Source organism: Monodon monoceros, unplaced genomic scaffold, assembly GCF_005190385.1.
Source record: "Monodon monoceros isolate NGI ecotype Baffin Bay Population unplaced genomic scaffold, NGI_Narwhal_1 Super_Scaffold_4, whole genome shotgun sequence".
Lineage (NCBI taxonomy): Eukaryota > Metazoa > Chordata > Mammalia > Artiodactyla > Monodontidae > Monodon > Monodon monoceros.
Window position 1 is genome coordinate 22,803,116 of NW_021703781.1, and position 13,332 is coordinate 22,816,447.

General features: G+C 37.7%; 1 protein-coding gene across 2 annotated transcripts in view; it reads right to left on the bottom strand.

Moving 5' to 3' along the window:
- MICU1 (mitochondrial calcium uptake 1) overlaps positions 1 to 13,332 on the bottom strand; it is a 230,222-nt gene that overhangs the window by 179,070 nt on the left and 37,820 nt on the right. The window contains exon 3 of one of the 2 annotated variants that reach the window (XM_029245049.1): positions 10,303 to 10,477. In XM_029245049.1, coding sequence (XP_029100882.1) covers positions 10,303 to 10,477 — 175 coding nt within the window. The remainder of the gene's footprint in view (positions 1 to 10,302; positions 10,478 to 13,332) is intronic. The other variant, XM_029245050.1, reaches the window with a different exon arrangement.

Here is a 13,332-nt window from a genome sequence, read left to right on the forward strand (position 1 = left end):
AGTATAGACATACTGTATAGTATATTCTTGCTTTTTTTCACTTAGCAATGTATCTTAAAGACCATATCACACAATTTGATATGGAGCTGCCTCCTTTTAAGTAGTCATGTTAAAGGAACACTAACAACTATTAAATAAAGGGTTTAAAATACAGCATCCAAGATAACAAAGGCTTGGAAGCTAAGATATATAGAAAACTGTTGAAGAATTTTGGAACGTTTAACCTGGTGAAAAGATTTACTAAGGAAATTATAATAGTTACATTCAATCATCTACTTAAAACATTCTTGAGTTTCATGATGTTAAGACAGCTGTCTTCACTAAAACAGCCAGACTTACTTGTATCAAAATTCAGCATTATATTTCCTATATGAAAGGCACAAGTGTAGCCAAATAGAAGCTGCAACCAACTACTCTGAGAAATGGCAGGGTGGATAGGCTGGGTGGATAGGCCAGATGGCTGGCACTTCCCAGATCCATGCCTTCAGCCAGCCAGCCAAAAGCCCCTCCCTACACCCCCACCCTGTGCCTAGTGACCCTACCCTAATGCCGCGCAACCCAGCTGGGCTCACACTATGTGCCCTGGGCATTTTGCTGCATCCAAGACCCTTGCTCCTACCCACAGCTGTAGCTCCAGAGACAAGGGTCCTGATCTACCCCCACTCTGAGTCTGCTTGGATGGAGCCTCTCCCAACCCCCATTTTTCATCAGTTTCCCCTGATGGCTTAGGGGACTCATGTGAAGGGAAGTCAGCACTGAGATGCAGCCTCTGTTTCTGGAGCCTCTTGTAAAGCTCAGAAGATCCTGGAAAGGGCCCAGACCAACTTGGATAAAAGAACCCCCAATCCATCCCCAAAATTTGTGCCTGGGAGAAATAGGTCCCTCTCAGCTCTACAGTTCACAGTCCTGACAACTACAACCCCTGGAAAAAAAGTAAAGAACCAACGTCAAGATGAAAGCAGCCAACATGTGGCTTCCAAGGTCAATTCTACTCAGGGCCATTCCAGCCTGCAAGAAAGGGAGAAAGGGCATTGAAAAACCTTGTGGGAGATATTGTGTGCCAGGTCTAGAAGTGGCTAACATCACTTCTATTCAGTGGAAAACTAGAAAACTAGTAATATCCATTAAAAAAGGTAAAGTAAAAAAACAGGGCTCAGGGTCACCTTTAGAAATCTGAAATGGCATGATGTTAACTGACCTAGGGTACACCATGAGCAAAATTTTGTAACCAAAACATGTTATGTTAGAAGAATGCAATGGAAAGAGCAAGGGTTTTAGAGTTACACAGACTTATATTTGATTCCTTCTATTATAAGTAACCAGTTATACTACTTTAGACAAGTTACTCAGTTGCTTCAAGCATTAAGTATATATGTAAGTATGTATGCATGCATGTATATGTGTGTATATACACACATATATGCACAAACATACACACATTTACATGTGTGCATATGTATGTACATATACTATGCCTGGAAGACAGAAAATGCTCAATAAATGTTACTTTCCTTCTGTTTTTCATTTGTTCTGCTATGTGTGTAATAAGTAAACTTACTTGGGTTTTCTAGCCACCTAAGTTCCTAAGGATTTTGTTTGGTATATAGAGCATATTTTATGTCTTTTATTATTCATGTTCACCTATCAATCAATTTAAAAGTATTTACAATTGTACTGAACCAAATAATTTGGCTTCTTAATATGAAGATGCCGTTCCAAATCCAAAATAGCGACATCAGAAGCTCCTGAACTCCCCATCTCCCATGGATGCACCAAATGTACAGCTATACATGGAGTATTTCTCTCTGAAAGAAATCCAGAAACTAGCTGAACAATGCCTATACATTGGGTTAACGAGAAAGTACCAACATCAAAACTGGTAGGAAAGACTGAGACACACTCTTGCCATAAATCCCACCTCTAGCACAGTGCCATACAAATGGGAGAGAACTCTCAACCTCCAGCTTCTCTCTGAGCAGTAAAGGGTTTGGAAGCCGCATCTAGCACCCCAACTTGTAAGACTCCCACTTGAAGGATGGGCCCCCAAAACAACTACTATGAAAGCCAATGGGACTTGCATCCATGAGACCCACAAGACTACAGAAAACAAAGAAACAGTTTTTAACAGGCTCTGGAGAACTCAGAGTATCTGTTGTCCCAGGGATCAGTGCAGAGGAAGAAGGCAAAAAACACCTACCTCCCAGTCTTCCCTTGAAAAAGGTCTATTTGCATATATTAAAAGCTGCTGCCGGAAGGTCAGGCTTCTAATTTAGCACACATCTAAGGGCTGGCTGACATCCTCCATGGGGTCTGGGGAAGAGAGTGGATGCCTCATCCAACTTCTCCATCTAGCCTACTCCAAATTGCTAGGATCTCCTTGGAAGGAGCTTATACACATGTCTGCACCTCAGCATTATTAGCTGTCATCTGAGGTATAATTCCCTGAATCACCTGGCTCTGCAAGTCAACAGGGCTTGCATTCCTGAGTCCCACAGGACTGTAGCAAAAAAAGAAGCAGATTATAATGGGTGCAGGAGCATAACCCTATGGCTATACACTTGGGCCAAGCTCAGGGAAAGCAGACAAAAACCCCCATCTCCCAGTTTCTCCCTGGAAAGGGCTTAACTAGTTAGTTTCCCAGATGTTTCCTGAAAAGCCAGCTTCCAATCAACATGCATCTAAGTGCTGACTGTGATCCTTTGCTTTGGGACACTGACAAGTCTTGGCACACTCTCAACTACAGGGAGGCACCAAAAACAAAGAAGGCAACTTGGACAATCAAAAAGGTTTTAGAGACAATCAAGAGCTTGGGCCAGGCTGATTGGCAAGGTTCATCTCCTACATGAGACCATTCTGCCAAGACAGGGAGAGATGGCTGTTTCAGCTAAGGACTAGAAACCAACACAGAAAGTCTAGGAAAATAAGGAAACAGACAAATATGTTCCCCAAAAAGAACAAGTTAAAACTCCAGAAACAGACCTTAATGAAACAAAGGTAAGTGATTTCCATGATCTAGAGTTCAAAATAACACTTATAAAAGGATGCTCACCAAGGTCAGAAGAACAATGCATGAACAAAAAAAGAATTAAAACACAGAGACAGGGACTTCCTTGGTGGTACAGTGGTTAAGAATCTGCCTGCCAATGCAGGGGACACAGGTTCGATCCCCGGTCCATGCAGATCCCACATACCACGGAGCAACTAAGCCCATGCACCACAACTACTGAGCCTGCAAGCCACAACTACTGAGCACGTGTGCCACAACTATTGAAGCCTGAGCGCCTAGAGCCCATGCTCCGCAACAAGAGAAGCCATGACAGTGAGAAGCCCGTGCACCACAACGAAGAGTAGCTCCCACTCACCGCAACTAGAGAAAGCCCACATGCAGCAACAAAGACCCAATGCAGCCAAAAATAATAAATGAATAAATAAATAAATAAATAAATAAATAAATAACTTTATTAAAAAACAAACAAAAAACCCCCACAGAGATAGAAATGTACCAAACAAAAATCACAGAACTAAAGAATGCAATAAATGAACTGAATAATTCAATAGAAGGGTTCAACAGCAGACTAGGTCACACAGAAGAAAGAATAAGTGAACTCAGAGACAAACAGTGGAACTCATACAGAGGAGCCAAAAGAATAGAGAATGAAAGAGAATAAAGATATATTAAGGGACATATGGAATACCGTCAAGTGAACCAAAATACACATTAAAGGGGTCGTAGAAGTAGAAAGAACAAGAAGAAGGGGGCAGAGTGGGAGCGAGTTGGATTGGGAATTGGGGATTAGCAGATGCAAACTGGTATATATAGAATGGATAAACCACAAGGCCCTACTATGTAGCACAGGGAACTATATTCAATATCCTGTGATAAACCATAATGGAAAAGAATTTGAAAAAGAATGTATATATATATGCATAAATGAGTCACTTTGCTATACAGCAGTAATTAACATAACATTGTAATTCAACTATACTTCAATAAAAAAATGAATTAAAAATAAAAATTACAAAAAAAGAAAAAGGGGGCAGAAAACTTATTCAATGAAATAATGATGAAAACGTCCCTAATCTGGGGAAAGAAACAGACATCCAGATCCAGGAAGCCTATAGAGTTCTAAACAAGATGAATCCAAAAAAAACACACACTGTCAAAGTTAAAGGCAAGGAGAGAATCATAAAAGCAAGAGAAAAGCAACTTATTATATTCAAAGGAACCTCCCATAATACTATCAGCAAATTTTTTCAGCAGAAACTTTGCAGCCAGAAGGGAAGGGGATGATATAATCAAAGTGCTGAAAGAAGAAAACTGACAACCATGAAAACTCTACCTGGCAAAGTTGTGATTCAGCATTGAAAAAGAAATAAAGACTTTTCCAGATAAGCAAAAGCTGAGGGAGCTGCATCAGCACTAGACCAATCTTATAAGAAATGTTAAAGAGCTAATTAATTCCTCAAGCAGAAACAAAAATGTAATAATTATTAACAGGAAAACATGTCAAGATATAAAACTCACTGGTAAAGGTAAATATATTCAGAATGCTCTAATTTTTAATAGTAGTGGGTAAATCACTTCTAACTCTAATATGAAAGGTAAAAGGAAAAGGTATTAAAATAATTACAATAATTTTAAAATGGACATACAATATAAAAAATATAAATTGTGATATGAAAAACATAAAATATGGGGGGGAGTATATAAATATAGAGTTTTTGTATATGTTGGAAGTTATCAGCTTAAAATACACTGTTATAAATATAAGGTGTTTTATGTAAACCCCATGGTACACACAAAGCAAAAGCCTATACTGGAAACACAAAAGACGAAAAGAAATCTAAGCATATCATTGCAAAAAATCATCAAATCACCAAGGAAGAGAATAACAGAGGAATAAAAGGACAGAGGAATTACAAAACACCAAGAAAACAAATAACAAAATAGCAATCATAAGTGCATATTCATCAACAATTACCTTAAATGTAAATGGACTAAACTCTAAAATCAAAGACACAGAGTGGCTAAATGAATAAAAAAAACATCCAACTATATGCTGCCTACAAGAGACTTACTTCAGCTTTAAGGACACACCCAGACTGGAGGGAAATAATGGAAAAAGATATTCCATGAAAACACAGCCAACAGAAATCAGGGGTAGCTAAATTTATATCAGGAAAAATAAACTTTAAGCCAAAGACTGTAACAAGAGACAAAAAAGAGAATAATATAATTATACAAGATCAATTCATAAGGAGGATAAAAATCTGTAAACAGTTTTATACCCAACATGAGAGATCCTAAATTTATAAAGCAAATATTAATAGAACTAAAGGGAGAAAAAGACAGCAATATAATAATAGAAGGGAACTTTGATTCCCCATTTTGAACAACTGATCATCTGAATATAAAATAAATGAGGAAACACTGGACTTGAACTACATATTAGACCAGATGAACTCAAAGACATTTACAGAAAATTCCATTCAAAAGCAGCAGAATACACATTATTCTCAAGTGCACATGGGACCCTCTCCAGCAGGGATCACATGTTAGGTCACAAAACAAGGCTTTATAAATTTAAGACTGAAATCATATCAAGTATCTTTTTTGACCATAATGGTATGCAGCTAAAGTTCAACTACAAAAAGAAGAAAACTAGAAAATTCAAAAATATGTGCAGATTAAACAACACATTCCTGAAAAACCAATGGGTCAAGGAAGAAATGAAAACAGAAATCAAAAAGTATCTTAAGAGGAATGAAAGTGGAAACACAAAATATCAAAACATGGGATGCAGCGAAAGCAGTTCTAAAAGGAAATTCATAGCAATAAATGCCTACATTAAGAAAGAAGATTTTGGATTGGAAGAATCAATATTGTCAAAATGCCTATACTACCCAAGGCAATGTACAGATTCAATGCAATCCCTGTCAAATTACCAATGGCATTTTTCACAGAACTAGTACAAAAAATTTTTACATTTATATGGAAACACAAAAGAACTGTGCCTGTGTGGAGACACAAAAGACGGAGCTGGAGGAATCAGGCTCCCTGACTTCAGGCTATACTACAAAGCTACAGTACTCAAAACAGTGTGGTACTGGCACAAAAACAGAAATATAGCTCAATAGAACAGGATAGAAAACCCAGAAATAAACCCATGCACCTATGGTCAATTAATCTATGACAAAAGAGGCAAGAATATACAATGGAGAAAAAACAGTCTCTTCAATAAGTGGTGCTGGGAAAACTGGACAGCTACATGTAAAAGAATGAAATTAAAACATTCTCTAACACCATACACGAAAATAAACTTAAAATGGATTAAAGAGCTAAATGTAACACTGGACACTATAAAACTCTTAGAGGAAAACATAGGCAGAACACTCTTTGACATAAATTGCAGCAATATCTTTTTTGATCCACCTCCTAGAGTAATAAAAACAAAAATAAACAAATGGGACCTAGTTAAACTTAAAAGCTTCTGCACAACAAACGAAACCATAAACAAAACAAAAAGAAAACCCACAGAATGGAAGAAAATATTTGCAAACAAAGTGACGAATTGGAGATTAATCTCCAAAATATACAAAGCGTTCATTCAGCTCTGTCAAGAAAACAAACAGGGAATTCCCTGGTGGTCCAGTGGTCATGACTCCACACTTTCACTGCCAAGGGCACAGGTTCAATCCCTGATCAGGGAACTAAGATCCTGCAAGCCACATGGCACGGGGAAAAAAAAAAATCGAAAAATGGGTGGAAGATCTAAATAGACATTTCTCCAAAGAAGACATACAGATGGCCAAAAAGCACATGAAAAGATGCTCAACGTCACTAATTATCAGAGAACTGCAAATCAAAACTACAATGAGGACCTCATACCAGTCAGAATGGCCATCATCAAAAAGTCCACAAACAATAAATACTGGAGAGGGTGTGGAGAAAAGGGAACCCTACTACGCTGTTGGTGGGAATATAAATTAGTACAGCCACTATGGAGCACAGTATGGAAGTTCCTTAAAAAACTAAAAATAGAGCTACCATATGATCCAGTAATCCCACTCCTGGGCATATATCTGGAGAAAACCATGGTTTGAAAGAATACATGCACCCCAATGTTCACTGCAGCACTGTTTACAAAAGCCAAGACGTGAAAGCAACCTAAATGTCCGTCGACAGATGAATGGATAAAGAAGATGTGGCACATATACACAAGGGAATATTACTCGGCCATGAAAAAGAATGAAATAATGCCACTGGCAGCAACATGGATGGACATGGAGATTATCATACTAAGTGAAGTAAGTCAGACAGAGAAAGACAAATATCATTGATATCGTTTATATGTGGAATCTAAAAAAAATGACACAAATGAACTTATTTACAAAACAGATTCATAGACTTAGAGAACAAACTTACAGTTACCAGCAGGGAAGGGTTGGGGGGAGGGAGACACTGGGACTTTGGAATTGACATGTACACACTGCTATATTTAAAATAGATAACCAACAGGGACCTACTGTATAGCACAGGGAACTCTTCTCAATATTCTGTACTAACCTAAATGGGAAAAGAATTTGAAAAAGCGTAGATACTTGTATATGTATAATTGAATCACTTCGCTGTACACCTGAAAGTAACACAACATTGTTAACCAACTATACTCCAATATAAAATAAAAATTTTTTTAAAAAGATAAGAGATAACAAGTGTTGGTGAGGGTATGGAGAAAAGGGAACACTTCTGCACTGTTGGTGGGAACATAAATTGATTCAGTCACTATGGAAAACAGTACAGAGGTTCCTCAAGAAATTAAAAATAGAACTACCAGGCTTCCCTGGTGGGGCAGTGGTTGAGAATCCACCTGCCAATGCAGGAGACACAGGTTCGAGCCCTGGTCCAAGAAGATTCCACATTGTGCGGAGCAACTAAGCCCATGTGCCACAACTACTGAGCCTGTGCTCTAGAGCCCGTGCTCTAGAGCCCGTGAGCCACAAATACTGAAGCCCGCACACCTAGAGCCCGTGCTCTGCAACAAGAGAAGCCACCGCAATGAGAAGCCCACGCACCGCAATGAAGACCCAACACAGCCAAAAATAAATAAAATAAATTTATAAATTAAAAAAAAAAAATAGAACCATATGACCCAATAATCCAGCTTCTGGGTATATATCCAAAGGAAATGAAATCAGCATCTCAAAGAGATATCTGTACTCCATGTTCATTGCAGCACTGTTCACAATTGCCAAGGTATGGCAACAACCTATGTGTCCATCATGCAATCTCAAGGGACTCCAAAGACCCAAAATAATTTTGAAAAAGAAGAACAAATTTGGAGGACTCCAACTTCCTGATTTCAAAACTTATTACAGTCATAAGAAGAATGTGGTACTGGCACAAAGACAATCATATAGAGCAGACAAATAGAAAAGAAAGCCCAGAAATAAACCCTCAGACACATCATCAAATGATTTTGACAAGGGTGCCACAACCGTTCAATGGAGAAGGGACAGCCTTTTCAACAAATGATGTTGGGAAAATTGGATATCCACATGCAAAAAAATGAAGTTGGGGGCTTCCCTAGTTGTCCAGTGGTTAAGACTCAGCGCTTCCACTGCAGGCGCGTGGGTTCAATCCCTGGTCAGGGAAATTCCATGTGCCACAAGGTGTGGCCAAAAAAAAAATTTTTTTTCTTAATTAAACAAAATTCTTAAAAACGGGATATGGCTTCCCTGGTGGCGCAGTGGTTAACAATCTGCCTGCCAATGCAGGGGACATAGGTTCGAGCCCTGGTCCGCTAAGATCTCACATACCGTGGAGCAACTAAGCCCACGTGCCACAACCCGTGAGCCTATGCTCTAGACCCCGCGAGCCACGACTACTCAGCCCACGTGCCACGACTACTGAAGCCTGCATGCCTAGAGCCCATGCTCTGCAACAAGAGAAGCCCCCCAGTGAGAAGCCCGCGCACCGCAACGAAGAGTAGCCCCCACTTGCCACAACCAGAGAAAGCCTGCACACAGCAATGAAGATCCAACGCAGCCAAAAATAAATAAATAAAAATTAAAAAAAAAAACGGGATAGAAAAAGAGTACTTTTTAAATAGGTTCTTGGGGAGACAAAATGGCACATGGAATGGTTACCTATTCACTGAGACTTTAGTGAAAGAAATAAGAACTATTTCAGATATAGATTAGAAAGGTTTTATAACTACTAATTAAGTAAATTACACTGATAGCTTTCATTTTTTCTGTGAAGCATAAGATATAGTCATCTGCTAAGCAGAAAGCAGGAGCAGAAAATGGAAGATTCAAAAATAAACATTTACTTGGGTCATTTTTGCCCAACACTGTAAAATGTAAAGTTTGACTATAAGTGAAGCTGATTGCGCAAGATAAATTTGAACTCTCCTCAAATTCACTCAGGGCAAAAGATTAAATAAATGTATCATTTTGGAAAAAATGGCATGATAGATAATTAAGTTGTGATACATAACTTTTGTTCAAATTCAGTTTAATCAGAAGTGCATTTGGGAAATGAGAAGATATATTTAACAGCTTCATCCAAATAAACAGAAGATCCAAATTTCTCTTGCTTGCAGTTATACAGCACCCCCAACACACACAAAGTAACTCAAATTATCTTGTTGCACTGATTAGCTATATTTTAGCAAGTAAAGGTAATTCCCTGAATTTCAATGTTAACATGCAAAATGTCTAAGAAATTCAACCTTTTGACTTTTCATCACTGGTCTGCTGAATTCAAATGCCCAATATCATAGGCATTATTACAGAGGAGCTAAACTTTTCTCAGGTAAAACTGTATAACAGCATATTGTGTTAAAGATATAAAATGCTGAAATTATGTTGAGTTTATGCTGTCCTCAAAATTAGTTGATTTTTTGGAAATATTTGTATATTTCCAAAGAGATTTTATTCTGCCTTTACAATTTGGCATCATGACAAATCAGTATATCACAGACTCAACTTCACATATATGAAAACATTCAGAACCAGAAAGATCTAAAAAGCAATAATCACCTTAGGTGGTTGAATTGAAAGAACAAAGAAAATACATGTTAATCCTGATTACCAATCCTAGGTCTTTTTCACTATCCCAATTAACTTCACATTCAAAGAGTACATTTGCCTTAGAACATGACGGAAAATAGCAAGGGGGTGAATAACTTCAAAGTGAATATAAGCCATCTGAAATATATGATAAAAGACTCAACAGCATTATTCTAAAATAGAATTAACTATAGTTCTAATAATTTATAAGACTGTGTTCCATACTTTTCTATCTCTGAATCCAGAACGTTTCTTCTTTTTCTCTTCTGGATAAGGCTCAAGACAAATACCTGAAGCCTTTTTTTCGTGGTTACAATCTTCCCCTTCATCTTTACTCTTCCCTTTATCACCAAGTTCACTCTTTAGGTTGTTTACAGATGGTGGAGATTGTGCAAGGGCCCTGGGCATTAAAAAAAAAAAAAATCTATCAATCAAGAAGGTCCATCATATTAAACAAATAAAGATTTTCAGATAAAGCTAAGCAGGAGCAACAGCAATGAAATTCGTGAAAAGTTCGACATGAACAGGTTCCTCAAAAAATTAAAAGTAGAACTAACATGATCCAGCAATCCCACTTCCGGTTATATATCCAAAAGAACTGAAAGCAGGGTCATTCAGAGATTTTTGCACACTCATGTTAATAGCAGCATTATTCACAATAGCTAGAACGTGGAATCAACCCAAATGTATATTGATAGATAAATGGATAAAGGGAATATGGTATATCTGTATAACAGAATAATATTCAGCCTTAAGTATAAAGGATATGACACCAAAAGCACAGGCAACAAATCAAAAACAGGCAGGATTACATGACACTAAAAACCTTCAGCAGAGCAATAATCAACAAAATGAAAAGACCATCTACACAATGGAAGAAAATATTTGCAAACCATATATTTAATAAAGCGTTAATATTTAAAATTTATAAAAGGAACTCTTACAACACAATAGCAACAAAATAAATAACCTGATTAAAGGTGCTCAACAGCAATAATCATCAGGGAAATGCAAATCAAAACCACCATGAGATATCACCTCACACCTGGTAGGATGGCTTTGCTCAAAAACAAACAAACAAACAAATAACAAAACAAAAACCCAAAAGATAACAAGTGTAGGCAAGCATGTGGAGAAAAGGGATGCCTGGTACACTGTAGGTGGGAAAGTAAATTGATACAGCCACTATGGAAAACAGTATGGAGGATACTCAAAAAACTAGCAATAGAATATGTTAGTTTTCTAACTAGAATATGATTAAGCAATCCCACTTCTGGTTACACATCACAAGGAACTGAAATCAGGATCTCAAAGAGATATATACACTCTCATGTTCAGTGCAGTATTATTCACAGTAGCCAAGATATGGGAGAAACCTAAATTTCTATCAATCAACACAGAATTTGCAAACGAAGCGACTGACATGGGATTAATCTGCAAAACATAAAAACAAACAACCCGGGACTTCCTGGAGGTACAGTGGTTAAGACTCTGTGCTTCCATCACAGGGGCAGACACGGGTTCGATCCCTGGTCAGGGAACTGAGATCCCACATGCCACGTGGTGGGGAGAAAAAAAAAAAAGTACCTCTTAAAAAAAAACAACAAAACAGCTCAAGCCAAAAATGGGCAGAAGATCTAAAGAGACATTTCTCCAAAGAAAACATCCAGATGGGCAACAGGCACATGAAAAGATGTTCAACATCACTAATTATTAGAGAAATGCATATCAAAACTACAATGAGATATCACCTCACACCTGTCAGAATGGCCATCATCAAAAATCCTACAAAAAATAAATACTGGAGAAAGTGTGGAGGAAAGGGAACCCTCCTACACTGTTGGTGGGAATGTAAATTGGTACAGTCACTATGGAGAACAGTATGGAGATTCCTTAAAAAACTAAAAATAGAGCTACCATATGATCCAGCAATCCCACTCCTGGGCATATATCTGGAGAAAACCATAATTCGAAAGGATACATGCACCCCAAAGTTCACTGCAGCACTGTTTACAATAGCCAAGACATGGAAGCAACCTAAATGTCCATCGACAGAGGAATGGATAAAGAAGATGTGGTACATATATACAATGAAACATTACTCAGCCATGAAAAAGAATGAAATAATGCCATTTGCAGCAACAAGGATGGACCTACAGATTGTCATACTGAGTGAAGTAAGTCAGACAAAGACAAATATCATATGATATCGCTTATATGTGGAATCTAAAAAAAAGGGTACAAATGAACCTATTTACAAAACAGAAATTGAGTCACAGATGTAGAAAACAAACTTATGGTTACCAAGGGGGAAAGTGGGGAAAGGCATAAATTGGGAGACTGGGACTGACATATACACACTACTACATATAAAATAGATAACTAATAAGAACCTACTATATAAAACTGAAGTATAGTTGATGTACAGTAAGTTACAGGTATACAATACAGTGATTCACAATTTTTAAAGATTATACTGCAGGATGGTAAATTTTATGTTACACATATTTTTTACCACAACAACAACAAAAAATGCACTGAAAGAAGAAATGTGAGACCAAAAGAATCACAAACAGGTATTTAGATAAAAACTTGCACTTGAAAGAAAATTCTACATGAAGACAAATCATCTGATGGGCTTCCCATGTTCATTCTATTATGAACAGCAAGAAAAAAACTGAATGTTCAGTAAAGGCTCCTTGGGCTAACTAGAGATTGAAACTGATAATCTATTCTATAAAGATTTTCCCTACTTACTCAGCCAAGGTAATGACTCTATTCCTTCAAACTCCTACACTATTTAGTGACTGAACCTTAACATGTAATTTAGGCTGGTTTTACAAGACCTTCACTGTGCTTACCACCCTCTGGTTTAGTGAAAAGGACTAAAGGCATTACTAAGACTCTATTGGCAAAATTTGTAGAGGCCCTCCAAATACCTTGACCAAAGCATTGTCACTGGTCCTTCTAAATCTCAGGTCCACCCCTTTTGGAACTCATAAACTCTCACCCTTTGAAACAGTCATAGGATGCCCAATGCACTTGTCTCCTTCTTCTGACCCACAACTGATAAAAGAAGAGATACTCCAATATTCCAAAGACCTAATTGCTTCTATTAAAAATAATCATGCTTTGGTAAAGCAATCTTTTCACAGTGCACTGTTCGGAGATGAAAACCTTAAGCATCACACCTTGCACCTGGAGATTCTGTCTATTGGAAAAGACACCTCCAGAAGAACTCTCTTCAAGCTTGCT